Source organism: Thamnophis sirtalis, unplaced genomic scaffold, assembly GCF_051295495.1.
Source record: "Thamnophis sirtalis isolate CommonGarterSnake01/CBP01778 unplaced genomic scaffold, rThaSir2_p1.2 scaffold_2, whole genome shotgun sequence".
Classification (NCBI taxonomy): Eukaryota; Metazoa; Chordata; class Lepidosauria; order Squamata; family Natricidae; genus Thamnophis; species Thamnophis sirtalis.
In genome coordinates, this window is record NW_028261382.1 from 74,778,009 (window position 1) to 74,802,813 (window position 24,805).

The 24,805-nt window shown below is 43.5% G+C and overlaps 2 protein-coding genes across 2 annotated transcripts in view; both read left to right on the top strand.

The window, feature by feature from the left end:
• LOC148048937 (disintegrin and metalloproteinase domain-containing protein 32-like) overlaps positions 1-20,907 on the top strand; it is a 32,206-nt gene extending 11,299 nt beyond the window's left edge. The window contains exons 9-20 of the mRNA XM_087703500.1: positions 477-558; positions 1,873-2,009; positions 4,351-4,549; positions 6,038-6,127; positions 8,056-8,254; positions 9,667-9,772; positions 11,829-12,012; positions 15,627-15,707; positions 16,739-16,856; positions 17,291-17,450; positions 19,583-19,627; positions 20,783-20,907. Coding sequence (XP_087559626.1) covers positions 477-558; positions 1,873-2,009; positions 4,351-4,549; positions 6,038-6,127; positions 8,056-8,254; positions 9,667-9,772; positions 11,829-12,012; positions 15,627-15,707; positions 16,739-16,856; positions 17,291-17,450; positions 19,583-19,627; positions 20,783-20,792 — 1,411 coding nt within the window. The 3' untranslated portion in view covers positions 20,793-20,907. The remainder of the gene's footprint in view (positions 1-476; positions 559-1,872; positions 2,010-4,350; positions 4,550-6,037; positions 6,128-8,055; positions 8,255-9,666; positions 9,773-11,828; positions 12,013-15,626; positions 15,708-16,738; positions 16,857-17,290; positions 17,451-19,582; positions 19,628-20,782) is intronic.
• Positions 20,908-23,119: 2,212 nt separating this feature from the next.
• LOC148048938 (disintegrin and metalloproteinase domain-containing protein 2-like) overlaps positions 23,120-24,805 on the top strand; it is a 46,411-nt gene continuing 44,725 nt past the window's right edge. The window contains exon 1 of the mRNA XM_087703501.1: positions 23,120-23,183. Within this exon, the coding sequence (XP_087559627.1) occupies positions 23,120-23,183 (64 nt within the window). The remainder of the gene's footprint in view (positions 23,184-24,805) is intronic.

Genomic DNA, 24,805 nt, shown 5'->3' on the forward strand with positions numbered 1-24,805 from the left:
TATCTATCTATCTATCTATCTATCTATCATCTATCCATCCATCCATCCATCTATCTATCTCTCTATCATCTATCAACCCATCCATCCACCCACCCACCCACCCATCCACCCATCTATCTCTATCAAATTTATCATCTATCTATCTATCTATCTATCTATCTATCTATCTATCATCTATCCATCCATCCATCCATCCATCCATCCATCTATCTATCTCTCTATCATCTATCAACCCATCCATCCACCCACCCACCCATCTATCTCTATCAAATTTATCATCTATCTATCTATCTATCTATCTATCTATCTATCTATCTATCTATCTATCATCTATCTATATCAAATCCATCCATCCATCCATCCATCCATCCATCCATCCATCCATCCATCCATCCATCTATCTACTTATCATCTCTCTCCCCCCTCTCTCTCCTCCCCCTCTCCTATCTAACCCCTTCTCTCCCCTTGTGCTGTAGGTACAGAGAGAAGTCAAATTACGTGGGAGCAGCTTTCACAGGGAAATTGTGCCTCCGAAATTTTGATGCAGCCGTAGCTCTGGTACTGTATCACAGGTTTTTCTGCAGGGTTAAAAATTTGATCTGGGGCTGGTTTGTGTTAAGGCATCAGCACTAGACAATAAAAGATATCAGATACAGATGCTAGCACTTTAACACTTTTAATACTTTAAAACAAGAGTTCCCCTGAATTTATCCTTGTTCAGGAAGTCCTTGGCTTACATCCATTCATCCAGCGACAGTTTAAACTTACCCCAACGCTGAAGAAACGGATGTATGACCAATTCTTGAAGTACCAGCCATCGCAACATTTCCGTGGTCTTGTGATCATGGATCCAGGAGCTCGGGAACCCACTTTGGGATTGCAAACATTGCACAAGAGAACCGAAGAAGCTTCTAGGATGAGAAGCGAAATGTTTTCAAAGAAAAAAGTCCAGTTGCACTTTTGGGACTCACCAAAGCGTAGAGTGAATGAGTGGATGAAAATGAGCATAGAGAGAAATGAGTTCAGGAGGGGAACCGTTTCTTTACTACGGATCCCTTTTAAATATCTTTTTGTGGGCCATGGACCACCCATGGCAACTCAAGATTTAAATCATAACATTTCTTCAAGCCTTTGCAAACCCCCTGTAACGACATTGTGCCCCCCCGCCGAGGTCCGTGGGCCTCAGGCTGAGATCTACTTTTAATTATATATATATAATTAATATATATATATATATAGAGAGAGAGAGCTCTGGAACACCACTAGCAATTCTAACCAAACCTGGTAGATAGATGATTTGCTCCAACCTAATACAGAATAAATAAGGATAAATAAATACCAGGGCAATGCCGAGTTATCAGCTAGTTCAATATAGAATATGACTTTTAGGTCTACAAAACTAACATTAAATTGAAGCGGGCTGTCACGGACCCACATATAATTTGCTGTTCTCTTTGTGAAATACCATATCTTTCAGAGTATAAGACACACCTTTTTCCTTCAAAAAAGAGGGTGAAAATCTAGGTGCGTCTTATACACTGAATATTGCATTTTTGGACTCCTGACCCCCCCCCTTTGCAAAAATGGCCATGCATAGCCTTTAGGAGGCTTCCAGAGTGCTCCTGGGGGCTGGGGAGGGCAAAAATCAGCAAAAAGTGGACCATTTTTTGCTCGTTTTTGCCCCTGTCCCCAGAAGCACTCTATAAGCCTCCTAAAGGCTATGCATGCCCTTTTTTTGACAATAATGGGCCATTTTTGGGATGTCTGCTGAGTGCAATAACTTTTTTTAAAAAAAATTGCCTCTTCAAAATCTTGGTGTGTCTTATACTCCAAAAATATGTTAATTAGTTTGGTTTCTCTTCTTTCATCTAGTATGAGAAGGCGATCACTTTGGAGACCTTTTCAATCATTCTGGCCCAACTGCTGGGTTTCAGCCTGGGGATGGAATATGAAGACGGCAAAGAGTGCAAATGCCCTGGACACACCTGTATCATGCACACAAACGCAGTGCAAGTATTCCTATTACTCACTTCTCTCCTTCAGAGATGGAGCAGAGCTAAGAAGCCATAGGATGGGTATTGCTCAGTGTGGTTTTTTCCTCAAGAATGAATGAATGAATGAGCTGGAAGGGACCTTAGAGGTCTTCTCAAGCAGGAGAACTTCCGGTAGGCCCGTTGGGGCCGTTTTTTTTGCCATCCACAGACTCTAGAGGCTTTCCTGAAGCCTGGGGAGGGCTAAAATGGCCTTCGCCTCTCTCCGGAAGGCTGTAAATCAGCTGGCCAGCACACGCCCATGTGCGCTGCAGCGGACATCCTGCAATGCCTCGCGTGTCCTCAGATATGGCTTTGCAAGCCACCTGTAGCACACGTGCCATAGGCTCGCCATCACAGACCTATACCATTTCAGATAAGTGGCTGTCTAGACCAGGGGTGTCAAACTCATTGAGGGCGGCATCAGGGTTGTATTTGACCTCAGGGGCGGGGACAGGGGGGCATGGCCAGGGTGGGCATGGCCAGCTTGAAGTTACTCCTCTCGGGAGTCCCTGAGCAGCCTGACTGCTCTCCAGCGAAAACAGGCTCCTGACCTCTGTTTTCAGCTGCGATGGTCTCCTGCATCCCTCTGCCAGTGAAAATGGAGCTTGGGAAAGCCACTCAAGGCCAGTCCCCTGTTTCCAGGGCAGCCCTGCGGGCCAGATCTGAGCACCCTCTGGGCCAGATCCACCACTGGTCTAGACTCTTCTTAAAAACCTCCAGTGTTGGAGCGCCCATGATTTCTGGAGGCAAGCTGTTCCACTGGTTAAGAGGGTTGACCCTCTAAAAAGGATGCAAATGATCAGCTGTCTGCAAGGAGCATAAATCCTCCCATTCCCCACCATCTTGTCAGAACTGAAGAAGCTTCTTGGATGAGAAGCGAAACGTCTTCAAAGGAAAAGCAAGAAAGTACAGGGGTTTGAGGTTTTTTTCCTCTTTTAATGACCCCGTAATCCCTTGCATTGGAGTGGAGTCAGGGCAACTGAATGTAGCTGAGTGCTTACTGGCCGGATGCTTTTCCTGTCACCAAAGCAGAGTCTTATTCCGCAGATACATTCTCATTGTGCTCAGAGAGAGAAATATTTTGCCTCTACTAGGATCTAATTCAGTAGTGTGATCCTTCTGGTTTAACAACCGGTTTGGAGATCACGTGCATGACGTGCGCTGCGTGTGCATGCACAGTTTCTCGAACCCATCCTTCCCGCGTTACTGCTGGTGAGTGTAACAGCTGAGGCACAGCAATCCCCTTTGCTACGCGACTCAGCTGTGCCGATAGAGGGCAGTACTGAGCAGGGGTGGGTGGGCGGGCCCAATTGCTTGTTGAAGCGAACCGGTTCGCTCCCAGCTGATTGTCACAGCTACTGGTTCGCCCAACCAGTCCGAACTGGTAGAATCCCACCTCTGATCCAACTCACAGCCTCTTGATTATGAGGCGAGAACTCCGCCTCTACACTACCACTCACAAGGAAGTCCAGTTACCTCCTGAAAAATGCAGGAGTGAAATGCTACTGGATGCAGGGGTGAAATGCTACTGGTTCGGGTTGGTTCGCCCTAAGCGGTAGTAAAACATGCTACCTGTTCACAGAACCGGTAGTAAAAAATATTTTAGGAAGTTTAAAAAAAAAGTTCCGACGATCGCACGTCACACAGCTGATCTTAGGAACTTAAAAAAAAATTGTAAGCATTTTTTTTAACTACAGGTTCTCCGGGAATGTGTGTGTGTGTGTGTGAGGTTCGTTTTTGCTCCCAGCAGGCTTCCCTGAGGCTTGCTAGGCCAAAAATGGGAGATGGGGTGCTGAGAAAGAAAGAAAGAGAGAAAGAAAGAAAGAAAAGAAAAAGGGAGAAAGAAAAAGAAGGAAAGAAAAAGAAGGAAGGCACGGAGGGAAAAAGAAGAGAAAGGAAGGGCTAGAAACCTGGCACTAAACGCAGCTTCAGAGGATAATCCAGGGCTGGAAGGTACCTGGAGGTCATCTAGTCCAACCCTGCTCCAGCAGGACATTGTTAAAGTGTGCTTCTGTCTTTTGATCTCCCAGTTACATGACTACATAGCTATGCCCACCCAGTCACATGACCTCGCCAAGCCACGCCTGCCAAGCCATGCCCACAAAAGCAGTAGTAAAACTTCTTTAGATTTCACCACTGCCTGGATGTCTGAGAATCTCTACAGACGTATAGTTGGGATTCATATATATATTAAAAGTGGCTGGATGCTAATGTCGCACATGCTCTTATGCTTTTCTTTCTTTCTTTCTTTCTTTCTTTCTTTCTTTCTTTCTTTCTTTCTTTCTTTCTTTCTTTCTTTCTTTCTTTCTTCTTTCAGTAATTCCAATGGAATTAAAAAATTCAGCAGCTGTAGCATTGCCGACTTCCAAAATTTCATTAAGTTCAAAAGCGCCCCTTGCCTTTCTAATCGGCCCAATTTGAAATTGTATTCTCGGAAGAAACTGCCCAAGGGCAAATCAGCATGTGGGAACGGTATTTTGGAACCTGGAGAGAAATGTGATTGCGGGAGTGTTGAGGTGAGTATCTGAGAAACCTTTTCCTATATCCGTGATGGCAAACCTATGGCACGCATGGCATGCAGAGCCCTCTCTGTGCGCATGTAGGCCTTCACCAGCTGCTCTTCTGGTTTCCAGTGCACACATGCACACCAGCCAGCTGGAGTTGGAAGGGACCTTGGAGGTCTTCTAGTCCAACCCCCTGCCTAGGCAGGCAACCCTATACCATTTCAGACAAATGGCTATCCAACATCTTCTTAAAGATTTCCAGTGTTGGGGCATTCACAACTTCTGGAGGCAAGTTGTTCCATTCATTAACCGTTCTAACTGTCAGGAAATTTCTCCTCAGTTCTAAGTTGCTTCTCAGGTGCTTTGGAGAATAGTTTGACTCCCTCTTCTTTGTAGCAGCCCTTGAGATCTTGGAACACTGCTATCATATCTCCTCTAGTCCTTCTTTTCATTAAACTAGACACACCCAGTTCCTGCAACCTCTCTTCATATGTTTTAGTCTCCAGTCCCCTAATCTTCTTTGTGGCTCTTCTCTGCCCTCTGCACTCTCCACATCTTCCAAAACTGAATGCAGTATTCCAAGTGTGGCCTTACCAAGGCATTGTAAAGTGGTATTAACACTTCACATGCTCTTGATTCTATCCCTCTGTTTATGTAGCCAAGAACTTTGTTGGCTTTTTTGGCAGCTGTCCTATTTAAATGGTTGTCCATCAGAACTCCAAGATCCCTCTCACAGTTACTACTACTATTGAGCATCATCTATACTGTACCTATGCATTTCGTTTTTCATGCCTAAATGTATAACCTTAGTCTTTTCACCATTGAATTTCATTTTATTAGATAGTGCCCAATGTTCAAGTTTGTCAAGATCCTTTTGTATCTTAAGCCTATCTTCTGGAGTGTTGGCTCATTCCCTCCACCCTTGCTGCCCAGCTGAGTTTCGTGCTGCCCCTGCTTTACTCACCGGAGCCGCCTGAGTTGACTATCTGCTTCTTTGATGCTCTATGTCACTCACAAAGGGGTGCATGCTGTTCCATCAGTTCCCCCCCCTCTCCTGCCCATGGCAACTCAAGAGCAGGCCACGGATGCTTTACAAGTTGACACATGAAGCTTTTCATTGTTTGCTGAACATTTATTGCTGAACTTCAGAAAAGAGTTTTCAAAAGTGTTTGGCCCGTACATTGAAATGCACCAGGAATAAATTTTATCGAAATGCATGAGGATAAGCTGTTTTTAAACATTATGGCTGAAATAGCTAGTTCTCCAGCATTGGAAGACCTTAACTTACTTGTCTCAATTAATCCAGGCTGCAGAAAGATTGTATTGTATTGAAAGGAACATTTTTTTTAACTAAGGGTCTCCAAAAACAGGAATGATGAGACATTGATTCTGTTTATGTTGGAACTAACATCTAATCTAGTTTCTCTTGCAGCCCATGTTCCTTAACCCTACGAATATTGCACAATTTGCTCCAAGGAATTTCATGATTGTGTTTTTCAGCATTGCAAAAGGAGTAAATGTTGTACCAGCAGTTGTACGTTTCAGCGGGGAGCTGTGTGCAGTAATGAATTATGCTGTGAAAACTGCAAGGTAAGGCATTGTAAGGTCTGAATTGGGGGAGGCGGGAAGCAGTGGGGTTTAGGCCTGATAGAACTATTGGGTGAATATCAAGCACCTACTTCCCAATCTTGAAGGAAAGAGGAGAATGATCAAATATCCAGAGACTTAAAAGTGTGGGAATAAAAGGGCAGGATTTTTAAACCTTGGTGATATCGGAGATTGCCCTTAAAAATCATCTGGAAATTTAAGCTATATGAAATTTAGCTTCATGTATGGTCAGGTATTGTAGGAGATGACCAGACAGAACCCGAGGGAGGGGTCAAATGCATCATCAGTTTGGAATCACTACACTCCCACAAGAGATTTAAGTCCAGCCCACTAATTTGCTTTGACCGTTTGTAGTTCAGATTTTTGTAGAGACCATTAGCATACAATAAACGTCTGTATTCATTTGAAGTGCCTGGACTTCCCTGATTTCCTGCTCTTGACATGCATGCGATTTTTACATGCTTAACAATGCTATTGAAACTGCATTGGATTCCAGTTAATTTCAGAAACTCCTAGTCATCAGCTGGACTCTTTGTAATATAATGTACAACAAACTGCGTCACTGTCTGGTTTGGTGGCAGCAGTGCCTTAGATAGAAAGTCCCTACAGAGAGTGGTGAGGACAGCTGAGAAGATCATAAGAGGAAGCTCACTTCCTGGTATTCAGGATGCTGCTTATAAGCACTATGTGCTTAGAGCTCAAAACATTGTTAGAGACTCCACACACAGACTCCATGGTCCGTTTCTGTTGTTCCCCTCTGGGATGAGGTTTGGAAGTATTTCTGGCAGGACTGCCTGATTCTGCCACAGCTTTCTTCCTTATGCCAACTAGAGTGTGTTGTTTCTCTGTGGCATATACCGTATTTTTTGGAGTATAAGACACACTCCCTGCAACCCTGCAACCTGGAACAGCTGATTGAGGGTATTCCGGGAGGCCGATCCATCCGCCAATCAGCTGCTCATGCTGAATCAGGCTGCAATAATGTGCTGAACAGTCAGCTGATCTGACTGTTCGCTATTTGCTGCAAGGACGTGTCAGAGTTTGCAGCAGCAATCACATTCAGAAAGCACACACAAGAAACTCATTCGGCAGTATTCAATAACTTCTCTTTATATATAATATAACACATTAAGTGAATATACAATACCAAAAGCCGGTTTTCCAATGTGGTAGTTTAGCAAAAGAGAGAAGTTTCACTTTCAGTTTTAGTTTCAGATATCAGCAGAGCATGCAGCTTTTATACAGAACAAGTCACGCCCAGGCTCCTTGCTGTCTCCTTCCTTGTTGCTCACACAACAAATACTGTTTCAGTTTCCAAACAGCCCTCAACCCTTTCACACACTGACAGGACACTAGCCAGATAAATACCATGGATGCTGCTAGGCAGAGGCAAAATATTTTTTTCCTCCCCAAAAACTAAGGTGCATCTTATACTCTGGTGCTTCTTATAGTCTGAAAAATACAATAACATATGTGGGTATATGCATAATTTTCTATTTATTTTCTCATGTTTATATAGTGTATATTGGAGGTGGTAACCCATTGAAAGCTGCATGGAACAAAATTTCACTTTAATGTATACCGATTAGAGTACATTCAAAGTGACAATAAAGTTATTGTTCTGTACTATTCTGTACTATTCTGTTCTGTTCTCTTCTGTTCTACTCTACTCTATTCTGCATTCTATTCTGCATTTTATTCTATTCTATTCTGCATTCTAATTCTAATTCTGTCCTATTCTATTCTGTCCTATTCTGTCCTATTCTATTCTATTCTATTCTGCATTCTAATTTTGTTCTATTCTATTCTTATTCTGCATTCTAATTCTGCATTCTAATTCTATTCTATTCTATTCTTCTAACATAATCTAATGTTCCTTCTCCATGTTATTCTTTTATTTCCTTGCGTAGTTCAAGCCAAGAAACACAATATGTAGACATGCATTAGACAAGCATTGTGACTTTCCCGAGTACTGCAATGGAAGTTCGGCTGTTTGTCCGGCCAATGTTTACGTCCAGAATGGTGACGGTTGTGCCTCTAACACCGGCTTCTGTTACAGTGGATCTTGTCAATCAGCCGACTTGCATTGCCAGGAGTTCTTTGGATCACGTATGTTGAAGTGACTAATTTGGATTCTTTTTCTCTCCCCTTTTAAGGCAAGCAAGACTTTTCCTGACCGTGGTTTTAACACTGTCAACCAACCCCTGCCTTTCTTCTGGGATCACTCTGTGTGTGTGTGTGTGTGTGTGTGTGTGTGTGCATGCGCACGCGCGCATGTGCTTGTGCATATTCAGAAAAATGGTTCGTGGCCATTTTTATCATCCACTTTGATTCAGGTTTCTTTATCATAATTCTTGGGAATTATCAACTACTACTTCTCAACTTACAGAGTATCCCAAATGATAAGAGAAAAAGAAATGATGACTCTAAGGCCATCTCAGTTTATAGACTGAAACAAAACTGAATGGAGACCTGCCAGTCAGGACTACACACACACACACACACACACACACACACACACACACACACACTAACCCTAACCCTAACCCTAAACCTAACCCTAACCCTAACCCTAACCCTAACCCTAACCCTAACCGTGCCTCCCTCCCTCCCTCTTCTCTCTCTCTCTCTAATAGAATAGAATAATAGAGTTGGAAGGGATTTTGGAGGTCTTCTAATCCAACCCCCTGCTTAGGCAGCAAACCCTACACCACTTCAGGCAAATGGTTATTTAATCTCTTCTTAAAAAATTCCACAGTATTGGAGCATTCACAACTTCTGGAGGCAAGTTGTTCCACTGATTAATTGTTCTCACTGTCAGGAAATTTCTCCTTAGTTCTAGGTTCTCTTCTTTGGGGCAGTCCCTGAGATATTGGAAGACTGCTATCATGTCTCCCCTAATCCTTCTTTTCATTAAACTAGACACACCCAGTTCCTGCAACCATTCGTACTTGGGCTGCTTGCACATTAGGCAGTTGTATTAACCTCTAAGCCACAAGTCCTCCTCACTTTATCAGCTGAACCGGGGGTGGGGTGGGGTGGGTGGGGAGGTTAAGTGTTTTTTTATTCTGTCTGTTCACCTGGTCTACCCAAATACGGGAGGGAGCATACTGCTTCCCTTTCGCCTTTCAGCCCCAATCCAGGAGCCTTCCAGGTAGTTGCTTTCACGCCAAACTATTTTGTGTTACATTTTGCTGATAAAGAAACAAAGGGAGGCAAATATAGATCTATTTCAAGCTATTTAACTCTCATCAGCTAGCCATTGACTGCCTGGAACTCTCCTGGATTGGGGCTGAATGTACATCCTTCCATTTCTCACCATCAGTCAGAGCTGAATAAACTTCTTGGATGAGAAGCGAAACACCTCCAAAAGGGAAAAAAACAACAACTCCAGTTGCCTCCTGAAAAAAGCACCTTTTGGACAAACTGTCATATTTGTATATGTTAAAATATTGCCAGGGAAAACGGTCTCAAATGATATATTTTTCCTCTTCTAACCAAACCCTACTAAAAACGTCTAGGGTCAAGAAACGCTCCCCAAGCCTGCTATGAAGTGAACAGCCAGGCTGATCGATTTGGGCACTGTGGCGTCGATTTAAAAAAGAAATTTAAAACTTGCTCTCTTCAGTAAGTTGATCAGGCAATAAAGAATACGTTGAAATGTTCTGTTTTGGGGCTGTTGGAGGGAATGAGGCTCGATCCCTGGCCTGAATTTTCTTGTGTAGAATGTCAACTCCTAAAGTTGCCATGGTGAGGAAACAGGCGGGGGGGGGGGAGCGCATTCCACGCATACTTACGGCTTGAGTCGGACCTCAGATTGCCGCAGCAGGCTTGGGCTGGGTGCACGTCATTGGTGAATGTGATTTATGACGCAGACTGAGGAGAGGGAAGGAACAGGGCTAAAGTTCAGCTATAATTCAAATAAGGCTAAGATCTGATTGCGAAAAGTTTTTGCCAAAAATAAATGCTCCTAACAAATGACTAATTTTCTTTTGAAATTTGGCTTGAGACTTATGAATCAATGAGGGCATTCTTTGGAAACCTGACATAGGAAGTTAAAACCCACCACTCTCCTAGAAAAATGAAATATCCTGGAAAATATTGAAAAGGCAGAATATTATATTTCCCTGGATCACACATAGAGAAACAACATTTTAGGCAGGGAGCAGATTCACTCTTAATAGCTCCCACCTTTGTCAATGGGCCATTAAAGGGCCTGAGTCAGTCTATTCTACATAACAAAGATCTCCCCCTTCAGCTCCAGGGTGACAGGGCTAAGGCATGATAGTATTAGCCTTTTACCCATCTCACCACAGGGCACCTGGGAAGAAGCAATGCTCAATCAAGCTTGGGACTCAAAAGGCACATAACCTACAAGTTAGCTAACACCCCCTGCCCCTGGGAGTCTGACCACCAACCAGAATACATGTCTTACAAAGTAACAGGAAACAGAGAGGTAGGGCCGAACAGAGAGTATAAAAAACTCAGGAACTCTCAGCAAGCCCCTTTCTTCTTCAGCCAACATCTGGAAGCATGTGATCCCCATTTTCTGTTCAGGAGCGCAAGCCATTTGATCCTGTCAATCATTAAACCATCTTTCCAAGCAGCCTCCATGTTTCCATTGTCTTTTCCCCCCACTTGGATCTGAACCCAGAAGGACATTTCTCCCAACACTTGGACCAGATTATAGAACATAGACTAACACAATTGGAAGGGGCCTTGGATGGAGGTCTTCTAGTCTAACCACCAGCTCCACCAGGAGATCCTATATACCATTTAAGACAATGGCTGTTCAGTCTCTTTTTAAAAACTTTTAGTGATGGAGCACCCACAATTTCTGGAAGCAAGGGTTTAACTGATTAATTATATCATAAAATAATTAATTATAATGAATTGTGTTGGGTAAATCAATATTATTATATCATATATCATATAAAGGGTGGTTCAGGGGCTAAGATGCTGAGCTTGTCAATCAGAAAGGTCGGCAGTTCGGCAGTTCGAATCCCTAGCGCCATGTAACGGAGTGAGCTCCCATTATTTGTCCCAGCTTCTTCCAACCTAGCAGTTTGAAAGCATGTAAAAATGCATGGAGAAAAACAGGAACCACCTTTGGTGGGAAGGTAACAGCGTTCCGTGTGCCTTTGGCATTTAGTCATGCTGACTACATGACCACGGAGACGTCTTTGGACATCTCTGGCTCTTTGGCTTTGAAACGGAGATGAGCACTGCTCCCTAGAGTTGGGAACGACTAGCACATATGTGCGAGGGGAACCTTTACCTTATATCATATCATCTTATGTTATTTATTATGTTATGTTATGTGGACTTTGATACACACGATCTCTTCTCTTCTCTTCTCATCCCTTCCCTTCCCTCTTATCTCCTCTTATCTCCTCTTCTCTTCTCTTCTCTTCTCTTCTCTTCTCTTCTCTTCTCTTCTCTTCTCTTCTCTCCTCCCTTCCCTTCCCCTTCCCCTTCCCTCTTCCCTTCCCTCTTCCCTCCCCTTCCCTTCCCTCTCCTCTCCTCTTCTCCCTTCCCTTCCCTTCTCTTCCCTTCCTTCCCCTTCCCTTCTCTCTTCCCTTCCCTTCTCTCTTCCCCTCCCTTCCTTCCCCTCCCCTCCCTCTCTCCCCTCCCCTTCCCTATTCCCCTTCTCTTCATCTTCACCTCATCTCAATTTTTACAGGGATCTCAGATGTGGAAAGTTAATTTGCACCTATCCCTATGACACTCCTTATACTAAAATCAATGTTCCTGTCTTGTATATGCCTGTGAAGAATGTTGTCTGTGTTTCATTGGACCTTAAACAACGAGAAGGCACTCCTGACCCTATGATGGTGAAAGAGGGTACAAAATGCGGACTTGGCAAGGTAAGGAAAACAACCTGGATCAGGATGGTGACAGTGATGTTTTAAGTAATACTGATTCTGTAGTAGGCAATATAACATGTTGGTAGTAGAAACATCTGGAGAAAGGCAGATGATGAACATAGATCAATAATATTTATCAACAATAAGGAGTAATGTTTTATGACAGGATACTGGTGTAACACCATCAGACAACAAAACCAGCTTATCCCAGGTACCCCAGTTGGTGGATGAAATTGCCAGATTTCATCTACATGAAACATCTGGCTGTGTGACCAGTCATCATCAACATGGCAATATTTTGAATTGCTTTGCCCATGTGATGGACGTGGGTGCTGGGTAGGTGCTTGGACTTCGTTTTGGGTGGGGAAAACATGGAAGCTTTCAGATTCGGGTTTTCCCAGATGTGCCAATAGGACATCTCTCATAAAGTGGAACTTAGGGGAAACTCAAGCCTCGGAGTCTTCTTTCGTTGGGAGTCTTATTTGGGACCCTGACACACAGGGTTGTGATGGAGAAGAATGAGAGCAGAGGCGGCTTTATACAATGCCATAACCTCCTGGAGGAAATGCAGCACATCAGTCTAACTATCCAATAAGTAAAGCCTTTTCAAAAGCATTTGTTTTTTATTACATTTTTTATTTTTGGACATACAAATACAAAGACTATACAATGCACTGGAACTTCATGCTCCTTCATATAGCAGATTTAAACTGATATATTCTTCTTTACAATATTTTCCCTCCTAATATGTTTCACTTAAATTTCACAATTTTTAACCCTCTTATTTCATTATCTTTTACTTATCTATCTAGTATTTTGGCTGTTTACCTCTGGTAAATTTTGTTCCTCTTAAGTAAGTAACGTATTTTTCGGAGTATAAGACGCACCAAGGTTTTAAAGAGGCAAATTAAAAAAAAAGTAGGTAGGTAGATAGAGGGATAGAGAGGGAGAGAAAGAAAGAGAAATACAGTAGGTACTTAGGGAGAGAGAGTGTGTAGTTAGGTAGTTAGGTGGGTAGATAAAGGGATAGAGAGAATGTCAAGCCGGCCTCCCTCAGCCACCAAGAAAGAAACCACTTAACTCCATTTTGCAGAATTAAAAGTACTTTTACTGGTTATGAAAAGATAGCAGCTAAGCAAAGCAAGATCTGAGGCAAAAGCGCACGAAATCATACATATCAATATGTGACCAACTCCCTCCCCCCCCCCGGTAACCCTTATCCCACTGTCCAATCTGCAAATCCCTTAGGTGTCATATGAGTTTCATCTTCAAGGAGCATCATCAGGTTGGTATGCAGGACGGTTGGCCTTGACCAACACCAAGCACTAGTCTCCAGCATGCGCAGTAGACGATGAGAACAAAACGCCCTTTTTGCAATCTCTCCTATACTAAAACTTCCCCTCCCCAATACCACCCCCCTCCCCATTTCAGTGACAGCCAAAAGCAAATAGCAAAGCAGAGGCTGACAGAGAGAGAGAGAGAGAGAGAAATAGAGATAGATAGATAAATACAGTAGGTAGGGAGAGAGAGAGAGAGAGTGAGTGTGTATGTATGTATGTATGTATGTATGTAGGTAGGTAGGTAGGTAGGTAGGTAGGTAGAGGGATAGAGAGAGAAATAGAATGAGAGAGAGAGAGAGAAAAATACAGTAGATAGGTAGGGAGGGGTAAATTGAGAGATAGTGTAATGGCTCCTCTCCTAACTTGAGAAAGTAAAGACTCTTGAAATGGATTATTTCAAAAGGAACCATTAGAAGCAAAACAGCATCTGAAAACCTTTAGGCCATGCAAATGGGATTAAGCTGATAATGACCCCTCCCCTTTGTCTGAATGCAGATTCTGACCAATACACAAGTGTGAGGATGCTTCCTTAACTCTTCTGCCCTGGGAGTCAATAAAGCACACGTTCCCCATGGCTATCTCTAGTTAGACATCAAAGTTATATATCCCACATGGCTACCATAAACATCCCTGCAGAGATGTTGGGACCTTCAGTCTCCCGGTGACAGGAAACCAGTTGTAAAGTTGTAAAACTCAGTTGTTTCAGATGTAGCTAATGATTTAACTCCGAAGCTCCACTCCTCCCAATTGAATGGCAGAATCACTTTTAGGGATCTGACAGATAGATAGAGAGAGAGAGAGGGAGGGGGAGAAATACAGTAGGTAGGTAGGGAGAGAGAGAGACAGTAGGTGGGTAGGTAGATTTTTCCAGGTGTATTTATCCATGTGCTGGAGAAGGAAATCGCTGACAATCTGCCGCACCTAAGACTTTGTTTCTGCTGGTCAAGTGCTGCACTTGATCAATGTAATTCTCATCAATCAGTTAAAGATAAAGTGACCAGATTTTAAGATGGGTAAAGCGGGACACCATTGACCAAAGGGGGGGGGGCTCAGAGCATCTGAGCTGTAAAAAAAAAAGCCTTCCCCCGATTGCCTTCCCCCAACGCTCCCCAATCCTTTCAAAAGCCACCCCCATTGCCAGCCTCTCCCAACTGGATCCCCGCCTGCCTCCCCTCGGCTCACCCGGACCAGGTTGCTGACGGCGGCTTGCACGGCATGGCTGCAGGGGACTGAGCCTCCTCCTCGCTGCGCTGTCACCGCTGGAAAGCCCCCCCACTCAAGGCCATCGGATGGCTGTCGGTGCGTGCATGCGCAGGAGGGGAGGGAGCCTCGCCCCTTGTCGGGCGCTTCGAGCGAGCTGAGCAGAGGGAAGGAAACCACTGCCCTCTAAAGGCCACATCGGGAACGACACTTCAGAGAAATAAAAACTTTTTTTTTTAACGGCGTCCTTTTTAAAATTGATTTGGTGTCTTTTCTTTCTTTTGGAAAATCGAGACTTTTTGAACACACCACGGGACAAATTTTGAAAAATTGTGACTGTCCCGCCAAAAGTGGGACATTTGGTCACCTTAGTTAAAGAGCTTTCCAAAGGGGGGGGAGTTTTTGCACTCTGCAGACCTTCCAAATCTCCCAAAGACCTCCCCAAAATGGCCCTTTTTTTGCTAAAATGGGCCCGTTTTTTTTAAAAAAAAAGGCATAAATAGCCTTGTGGGAGCTTGCAGTGTGCTCCTGGGGGGGGGGGCAAAAACGAACAAAGAATGGCCCATTTTTTGTGAAAATGGGCCCGTTTTTTGTCAAAAAAAATGCGTGCATAGCTTTATTGAGGCTTATACAGTGCTGGTGAGGGCTGGGTGGGGGGGACAGCCCATTTTATGCTCATTTCTGCCCTCCCCAGCCCCCAGGAGCTCTCTGAAAGACTCCTAAAAGCTATGCATGGCCATTTTGGTGAACTGGGCAGGGCTTTGGGAGGCAAAAAATGCTGTATTCGATGTATAAGACACACTCATACTTTCAGCCTCTTTTCTGAGGAAAAAAGGTGCGTCTTATACTTCAAAAATATGGTAAGTATGTTTTTATGTATGTATATGACATTTATCCTTAACTTTTACTTTTTGTCTTTCTTAGGTTCTTATCATTAATCTTTGTTTCCTTCCTCCAACCACCTGTACCATTTCCGCCATATCAAATAATATTCTGTCGCTTCCTTTCCCTGAATTTCTTTGAAAAGCATTTTTTGTTTTAAAACCTGAAACAAAAAAATATTGTTCCTTGTAGATTTGCCTCAGACAAAAATGCGAAAACTATGGCATTCTGAATTCTGATTGTGACTCTGCAAAAAAATGCTCAGGGCATGGGGTAAGTAAAAAATAAATAAAGATCTCCCATGAATTAAAAAAAAAGTTTGGGGGGGGGGAGATTTCTTTCTTGGGCCAAAAGTAGAGAAAGCATCTTGATGGTAAAAAAAGCCCGTTTGGAGTTGGAGACCAGTTTGGCCTAGTGCAGGGTGTCCAAATGGCGGCTAGTGGGCTGGATGCGTCACACGCAGGCTATGGCCACCCCAGCTCTGCGAAGGGGGAAAACGTCGTGATACGTCACGTGAAGGCAATGAGACGCTCTGAATCTGACCCCCATGGCCTAGTGCGATGTTTTTCAACCTTGGACATGAGGATGCTACCATGAAAGTGGAAAAACAAGTTGTAAGTCAAAACCAGACATTTTTCAATGCCATTGTATCTTTGAATGGTCACTAAAGGAATAGTTGCAAGTTGAGGAATTCTATTCCATTCCACTCCACTCCATTCCATTTTCTTTCCATTCTTCATTTCATTCTTCTGTTCTCCTCCCTTCCCTTCCCTTCTCTTCTATTCTGATCTGTCTGGATCCATTCCATTCCATTTTCTTTTTATTCTTCATTCCATTATTCTATTCTGTTCTGATCCAATTTGTTCCGTTCTGTTCTGATCCATTCCATTCCATATTCTATTCCATTCCGTTCCATTCCATATTCTATTTTATTCCATATTCTATTCTGCTCTGTTCTGTTCTGATCCGTTCCGTTCCATTTCATTCCTTCTGTTTTGTTCTGTTCCGTTCCATATTCTGTTTTATTCCATTCCATTCCGATCTGTTCCATTCCATTCCATCATTTTGTTCTATTACATTTTATATTCCATTCTATTCCATATTCTATTCTATTCTGTTCTATTCCGAACTGTTCCATCCCATTTTGTTCTGTTCTGTTCCGTTCTGTTCCATTCATTCCATTCTTTTCCGTTCCATTCCACTGACAACTTTTCCCACTTGCCAAAAGCATCCTCCCATTTGGAAACACCCGACCGCAAGATTTAAATCCATCCAGATTTTCTCTTTTTTAACTGGTTTTTCAGGTATGTAACAACAAACATAATTGCCACTGCGATCCAGGTTGGGCTCCTCCAGACTGCCGGAAAAAAGGAAACCCTATGGGAGGAAGCATTGACAGCGGACTTCGCTATCTGGATTTGGGTCAGTCAGGGATGTTCTCCAGCCAAACCAATCAATCCAGCCCTTTGAATGATCAGAGGTCTGCCCCCATGTTTTTTTTAAAAAATTAGGACCCCAGGACACTGCAACGGTCATATATATAAGTTAGTTGCCAAGTGTCTGAATTCTAATCACTTGACCATGGGGATGTTTCCATGGTCATATATTTTGAAAAAAGACTCATAAGTCACATTTTCCAGGGCCGTTGTAACGGTGAACAGTTACTAAGTGAACTTGTTGTGGCCTGCTAGCGGCCAGTGGAGCTGGCAGCAGAATCGGACAGTGAGGAGGTTGGGGAGGAACATGGGCCAGTCCTGGAGTCTGGGGAAGGCTCTGATGAGGGTTCTGCCGTCTCCCTCTCCCTCTGTTGAGAGAGGGCTGCTCAATTTTGACACTGATGACCTCTTTCTATCTAGATATTGCAAAAAAGGCCAGGGAAGACACTATGCGGACATGGATCCTTCTTAGCATTTTCCTGTTCCTGCCCATTATTATCGGAAGCTCCCTGTTGGCTGTCAAATGGAAACGTATCAAAAAATCTTGCTTCGAAGATGATGAACTGGACGACGATTCCGAGTAAGTAGCTTGGAACTGGGTGAAGCCACAAGCTTCCCAAAGGGCCAGTAATTTGAAAAAGTAATTTGAGGTTTGCCACCAAATAACGTACGGGTGGCAGAGGCACCTGTAGGGAGGGTCAAAAAAAGTCAAGATGGCAGCCACAATGCACATAAAAAGGTTGGATTTATTTGTTGCAGTCCCGCCCCCCCCAAATATCATGCAATGAATATATTGCTTTTCCAAGTATTTCTTTTCTGCTAAGTCCATATGGCAATGTTAAGAAAATTACGCAGTTTGAGCAATTTACCTTTTAGGTTGCATGATAGGTCAAAAATGCAAAATTAGCTTAAGGTGCTTTCAGGTTCCAAAAGGTTAAAGAAACAACCAAACACATATATGGTTTGAAAATGCAGTTTATCTCCTCTGGCACGAACTGACCAATAAAGCACTAAGGCAATGAATAAATTGTCAGAGCTGACATGCGGTGCTTCCCCCCACCTTTTATACTTTATTTGGTGATTAGCCTAAACTTCACCCCTCTTCGCACACACACTCATCACCTTGTGACTCAGAGTGAAAACTACCTGGCAATCAGTCATGGATTGTTCTCAGTCAGTTATTGTTCTCGGTGGAAACCACCCGGCAGTCAGTCATGTAGAGTTATGGAGAGTTTTCAGCTGGATTGCTTGTGGAGAAGGGAGATCCCCAGCTGGTAAGCACAATTCCTGGCAGATCCCACAGCTTCCCCTGCCTGAATGGCAGCTCTGGGCCTGTGGGCTCACCAGAGCTGACAGGTGCATTGAAATGATGTCCTGTCCTCTTCACTAGCTGAATGGAACTGATGAACAAATCTGGCCTACATGTGTTTTTTAATTATCACCTCTTTTTTGGCCAATATTTCTACTGATTTGGGCTAAAAACGGGAAGACTGATGAAGCGGAATAAACAAAAATGGCATCTTAGCAGTCAGACTTACGTTTAGAATGACAGAATAATGTTTCTCAGGACATAGTCAACCCTAGGAATGGATTTTTAGAACTGAATTTACAGTTTTTTTTCATCCCAAGCTTTCTTCTGCTCCCTCCCCTGCATTCTAATGTAGAACGTTTAATATTCGCACCCAAACTGGTGTAACGGTTAATGTGTCAGGCTAGAAACCAGGAGACTGTGAGTTCTAGTTCTACCTTATGCACAAAGCTATCTGGGTGTAGGGGTTGGCTGCTACCAATAGCTAATGTTATGGCAGGTTCGTATCTGCTACAATGTCCTACCTGTCAATGACTTCTTCAGCTCAACCGCAATAATACACGAGCGCACAATCGATACAAACTCAAGGTAAACCGCTCCAAACCCGATTGCAGAAAATACGACTTCAGCAACAGACTGGTCAATGCCTGGAATGCTCTACCTGTGGCTTCTTCCCCAAACCCCCAAACCTTTAACTCTCTACTATCGACCTCACCCCATTCCTAAGAGGTCTGCAAGGGGCATGCATAAGCGCACCAGCGTGCCTACTGTCCCTGTCCTAATATTCCCTTGTATTCATATTCATTTCATGTATTCATAAACATGTCTATTACTTATATCTGTTATCTTATTCATGCTTGATGAAATAAAATAAATAAATAAAAATAAATAAAAAGGATTGTGCGGGGAAATTTAGAGTTGGCTTTGCTTTCTTCTGTGCCGAGATGAAGTAAACACTATAAAGTTTTGCTTTTGGGATTTCAAAGCTCCTGAAGATGCCTGCTTTTACTGGGTCTGTTAGTCGGACGGTTGACACAATGTTCTAAAAAGCCAACAGGAAGACTTCAAGTCAGTCACTCTCCACCTGGAGGAAGAAAACAATCCCAAAAAGGTTGTCAAGAAAACTTCAGGGACATATTACAGTTGCTGAGATGACTTGACTTGTACCAACATGCCTACTTTCCCTGTCCTAATGTTCCCTTTTATTTGTATCCATTTCATGTATCCAAAACCATGTTTCTTCTTATACACGTTATCTAATACATGCTTGATGAAATAAATAATAAAATAAACAAAAATACACTAAACATATTTTCAAAACAAGATCAGAAAAAGCATGTTGGTTCACCCATACCAACGGTGTAACACTCTCTTAAATCATCTTGATTACTGTTGTTTTCCAGGTCTTATTCCAGATCAGAAGAAAGCAACACATCGGAAAAAACAAGGTAATCCTCTAGAAAGCTGAGGTGGGCAATCTTTTCCTGCAATCTAGAACCTCATTTTGCCTCTGGAAAAGTTGTGTTTATTTTGCAAGCGCAGCAGATGCTTTAGACAAAGCCTTTTTTTCCCCTATTCAGTTTTAATTCTAAAAAGTTAGAAATGAAGGACCTGGACTTTCTCCACTGCTTCTGGTAGAATTGGTATCTTGGGCAGGGGTGAAATGCTCTGAGGTCTGCTACCACTTTGCCTTGTGTGCATGCGCACCACAAGAGCTAAGAAGCCTTTTCTGAGTCTGCAAAGGTAAGTAGAACAGCAAGGGGTGGAGGAAACAGCTGTGTCGCGTGATTTAGATTCACTAGAAAGCAGGATCTCCTGCTTTCCAGCTAATATAAATCACGTGGCACAGCTGATTGTCGCAAAGCTGAGCCTTGGAACTTTTTTAAAGCATTTTTTTTTTTTACTACCGTTGCACCTGAACTGGTAGTAAAAAAGTAAAAAAAGTTCTGATGATCAGCTGTGCGACAATCAGCTGTGCGGTGTGATTTCTAGCAAATATAAATCGTGCGGCATAGCTGATGGTTGGACAGCTGACTACGGTATTTTTCAGGGTATCAGATGCACCAGAGTAATAAGATGCAAGATTCTAAAGAGGCAAATTAAAAAAAAAGTTTTTGCACTCTTCAGACCTCCCAAAAACGGCCCAGTTTTTGGGAAAACGGGCCCGTTTTTTGTCAAAAAAAAAAGGGCATGCGTAGCCTTTAGGAGGGCTATAGAGTGCTCCTGGGGGCTGTGGGGGCAAAAACAAGCAAAAGAATTCACTCATATTTGCCCGCCCCAGCCCCCAGGCGCTCTCTGGAAGCCTCCTCCATGGCCATTTTTGGGAAGGGGGCAGGGTTTCGGGAGGCCAAAAATACTGTATTCAATGTATAAGACACTCAGATTTTCACCCTCTTTTTTGAGGGAAAAAGGTGCATCTTATACTCCGAAAAATACGCTACTGGTTCGCCCTAACTGGTAGCATTTCACCCCTGATCTTGGAGGAGTTTTTATCGATCACCTTAAAAAGAGATGTGTTGTTTTTCAAAACAACAAAGCAAACAGTTATTGGATGGGTAATTCTTGTAATATTCTTTAACTAAGATTTACCTTTTCCTTTTAAGTTTCAGCTAAACAGATGTGATGTGAGCAGAGGAAGATTACACAGGAGCTTTCCACGGAAGAAAAGAGGACGCAAGATCACTGCACATTTATGTATACGCCATCTAATAAATCACGGTTTAAAGCACGAATGATTTACTTTCTAGTTTCCACTTTAGTACAGATCTGGGAATGGTGTGGTGGCCTAGAGGTGGTGCTCTCCCCTCACGATCAGGAGGCAGATATTTATCTCTCTCTCTGGGCACGCTGGGAATATATCTGCTGAACAAAACTCCGCATTGGCAACAGAAAGAGGATCCGGCCAGTAAATACTCAGCTCCATTCAAGTTGCCCTGACTCCACCCTGCACGGGTTTATGGGGTCGTTAAAAGAGTACGATGACTTTGGTAGGGATGTGTGTCACACACCTCAATTATTTTGGGGTCAACTGATCAGCTATAAAAGCCCACAGTACGATTGGTGCAGTGGCCTGGAGGCAGAGCTCTCGCCTCACAATCAAGAGGCTTGTGAGTTCGATTCTCAGTAGAGGCAGATATTTTTCTTTCTGGGCACACTGGGAATATATCTGCTGGGGGAAAAAACTCTGCATTGGTGACAGGAAAAGCATCCGGCCAGAAAAACACAGCTCCGTTCATTTGTCCAGACTCCATCCTGCAAAGGATTATTAAAAGAGGATGATGATAAAAGCCCACAGTGCCAAAAGTCTGTAAGCATAGTGCATGTGTCTTTTTGCACAATTCATTTAGTGACCCTTGAAAGTTACAACGGCACTGAAAAAAGTGACTTAGGAACATTTTTCACACTTATGACCACTGCAGTATCCCATGGTCATGTGATTAAAATTCAGATGCTTGGCAACTGACTCATTCTTACGACCATTGCTGTCTCCCAAGGTCCCCTGATCCCCTTTTGTGACCTTCGGACATGTAAAATCAATGGGGAAGCCAGATTCAGTTAACAACCAGCTTACCAACTTAACGACGGCAACGATTCGCTTAAGAATTGAGGCAAGAAAGATTGGAAAATGGGGCAAAACCCGCTTAACAACTGTTTCACTTAGCCACAGAAATTTTGGGGCTCAAAGGTCAGAAGGTCGCAAAAGGGGACACTGCAATGGTCATAAATATGAGTCAGTTGACAAGTGTCTGAATTTGGATCCGTGCAGTGATTGGTGAAAAGTGTGAAAACAGTCGGAAGTCACTTTTCTTTTCTAGTGCTGTTGTAATTTTGAACGGTCACTAAACGAACTGTTGTAAGTCGAGGACTACCTGTATGGCCTTTGGTGGGAATGGCCATGATATGTTGTCAATATATTCCAACAACCCCCCAAATGCGGGACCAGCATTAGGTTAATCTACTCAAAGGCCATTTTTCAAAAGGCAAATGTTTCCCCAGCCCCAAAGAAGTGGAAGTGGAGGAGGGGGAGGGCGGAAAAAGGGGAGGAAAAGGAGGAGAAGAAAAGGAAGGAGAGGAGGAGAAGGAGGGAGAGAAAGAACGTGGAAGTGGAGGAGGAGGAGGAGAGGAGAAGGGAGGATGAGGAGAAGGAGAGGCGAGAAAGGGTGAGCAGAAGGAGAAGAAAAAGGGAGGAAAAGGAGAGGAGGAGGAAGGGAAGGAGAAGGAAGAGGGAGGAGGAGGATAAAGAGGAGAAGAAGGAGGAGGAGAGGAGGAGGAAGGGGGAAGAGAAGGAGAACAAAGGAGGAGGGGGAGGAAGAGAAGAAGGGGAAGAGGGAGGAGGAGAAAGAGAACGAGGAGAAGGAGGAGAGGAGGGGCGGAGAAGAAGGAAGAAGGAAGGAGGAGGAGGAAAAGGAGGAGAAGAAGGAAGAAGGAGGAGGAGGAAAAGGAGGAGGAGGAGGAAGGAGGAGGAGGAAAAGGAGGAGGAGGAAGGAGGAGGAGGAGGAAGGAGGAGGAGGAGGAAAAGGAGGAGGAGGAAGGAGGAGGAGAAGGAGGAAGAGGAAAAGGAGGAAAAGAAGGGAGGAGGAGGAGGAAAAGGAGGAGGAGGAGAAGGAAGAAAGAGGAGGAGGAAAAACGTGGAGCCACATAGTTGGGCGCAAGAGGCTGACTTTCTAAACCGCTTCGAGAGCGCCGGAAAGCAGCGCGAAGCGGCATCTAAGTCGAAGGGCGCCGCTGCTCTCGCTCTGCCCAGCGCTCCTTTCGCTCCCCGCCTGCCTCTCCCGCTCCGGAGCGGCCCGACCGCAGCCGTGGAACTCCGGGGCGCAGACAGAAGCGTCTCCGGCGGCTGCCGCGGAGTTCTGGGCGCGAGGAAGCCGGGCGTTCGGGTTCCTCCGCACCCGTTAGCGGTTGCCCGTGGCCGCCGGCGCCGCCTGCCCGGGGCGCCCGCCATGGCTCTGCTGGCGCTGCTGCCCTTAGCCCTCCTCGCCGCCGCCTCCTTCGTGGCCCCGCAGGGTGAGTCCCCTGCGCTCCCCCAACCCCCGGGGTTGCGCTCCCCGAGCGCCGGGCGGAACCATATTTTGCCGACACACACGCAGTGGAGGGGGGGGGATACCAAAAATTGCAATAAAATTTATATATATCAATTGATACATATCAATATATATCAAATTGATGTCTGTCTGTCTGTCTGTCTGTCTGTCTGTCTATCTGTCTATCTATCTATCTATCTATCTATCATCTATCTATCTATCTATCTATCTATCTATCATCTATCTATCTATCTCTATACATCTTTATATATAGCATTTTTTGTCACCACCTCCTGCCCCCCCAACATCCATATTTTATGAACAAAGTGTAATCCGGATTTTTTTCTTGTACACCTTTTCATATACACCACCCATTTCCTATCCTATCTCGGGTTCTGTTTTCATCTCTATTATTATTTTCTTCCCACACTTTTTTATCTTAAACTTATTTTTTGGAGGGGCTTAATCCATAAACAATGTCACTAACTGCCCTTCATTTCTTATCTCTGACAATGACATCAACTCCGTAGCTAAATATGTTTCTCAAATTCCCCATCTCACTCTTTTAACATTTCATCTTCATCTCTTTAATTTAAATTGTCTTCAGAGTGAAACCAAATAGGAGGATTTTTCATTTCATTTGCTGGTCTGTTTTACTGGAAGCAATTTACATCATCAAATTCGATTCTTACATAAAAAACATTTCACTTAATTAATTATCCACAATTAATAATATTAATAATTATTCCCTTAGAAGGGACCTTAGGAAGGAAGGAAGGAGGGAGGGAGGGGAGGAAGGATAGATGGATGGATGGATGGATGGAAAGAGAATAGCAGAATAACAGGTGGAAGGGGCCTTATAGGTCATCTAGTCCAACTCCCCCCCCAGCTCAAGCAGGAGACCCTGCACTATTTCTGACAGTGTCGAGGTGCCCTGAGTGGCAGGGCTGGATCTCTGCAGTGGCTGGGCTCAGCTGACTCAAGTGGGGAGGGAGGCTTTAGGACCCTGGTAACAATCAGAGGTTATTGTGGTGGGGGTGGGGGTCATCAGCAGCTTCTTCTTTTTTTAATAATTTTTTTTATTTTTTATTTTCAAAACAGAGACAACATATCCTTCTTTACATGTTGTAGAAAGTGTATTAGTTGGTTACAAAAAGACTTTCATGCATCTCTTCCACAGACAACAAACATAATTCATATTAACTCAAGTATTTTAACTCAGATATTTATACATGTTACCATCATCATATCTCCATTTTCATTTGACTATAATTGTTTAAACATCCTTCATCATAAAATATACCAAGATTTAAAACATAACCACATACTGGCCTTTCATTTACTATTTCTAAAATCCTCCATTAACACTGAATCCTTATGTCCTATTCTAGCTTAACATCCATAATATTTAATAACAAAATTTTCTAATCCTCCTTTCCAAATCACTGTTTACAATTTGCATCCAGTTTCCTTATGTTATACCCATATCTATGTATATGTTGTTATCCTTATCCCTCCTTTATTTAACTATATCCTGTATCACAACATTTCCCCCCTAATAATCAAAACTTTAACTGTATCTAACTTAGTTCTTTTATTAACCTT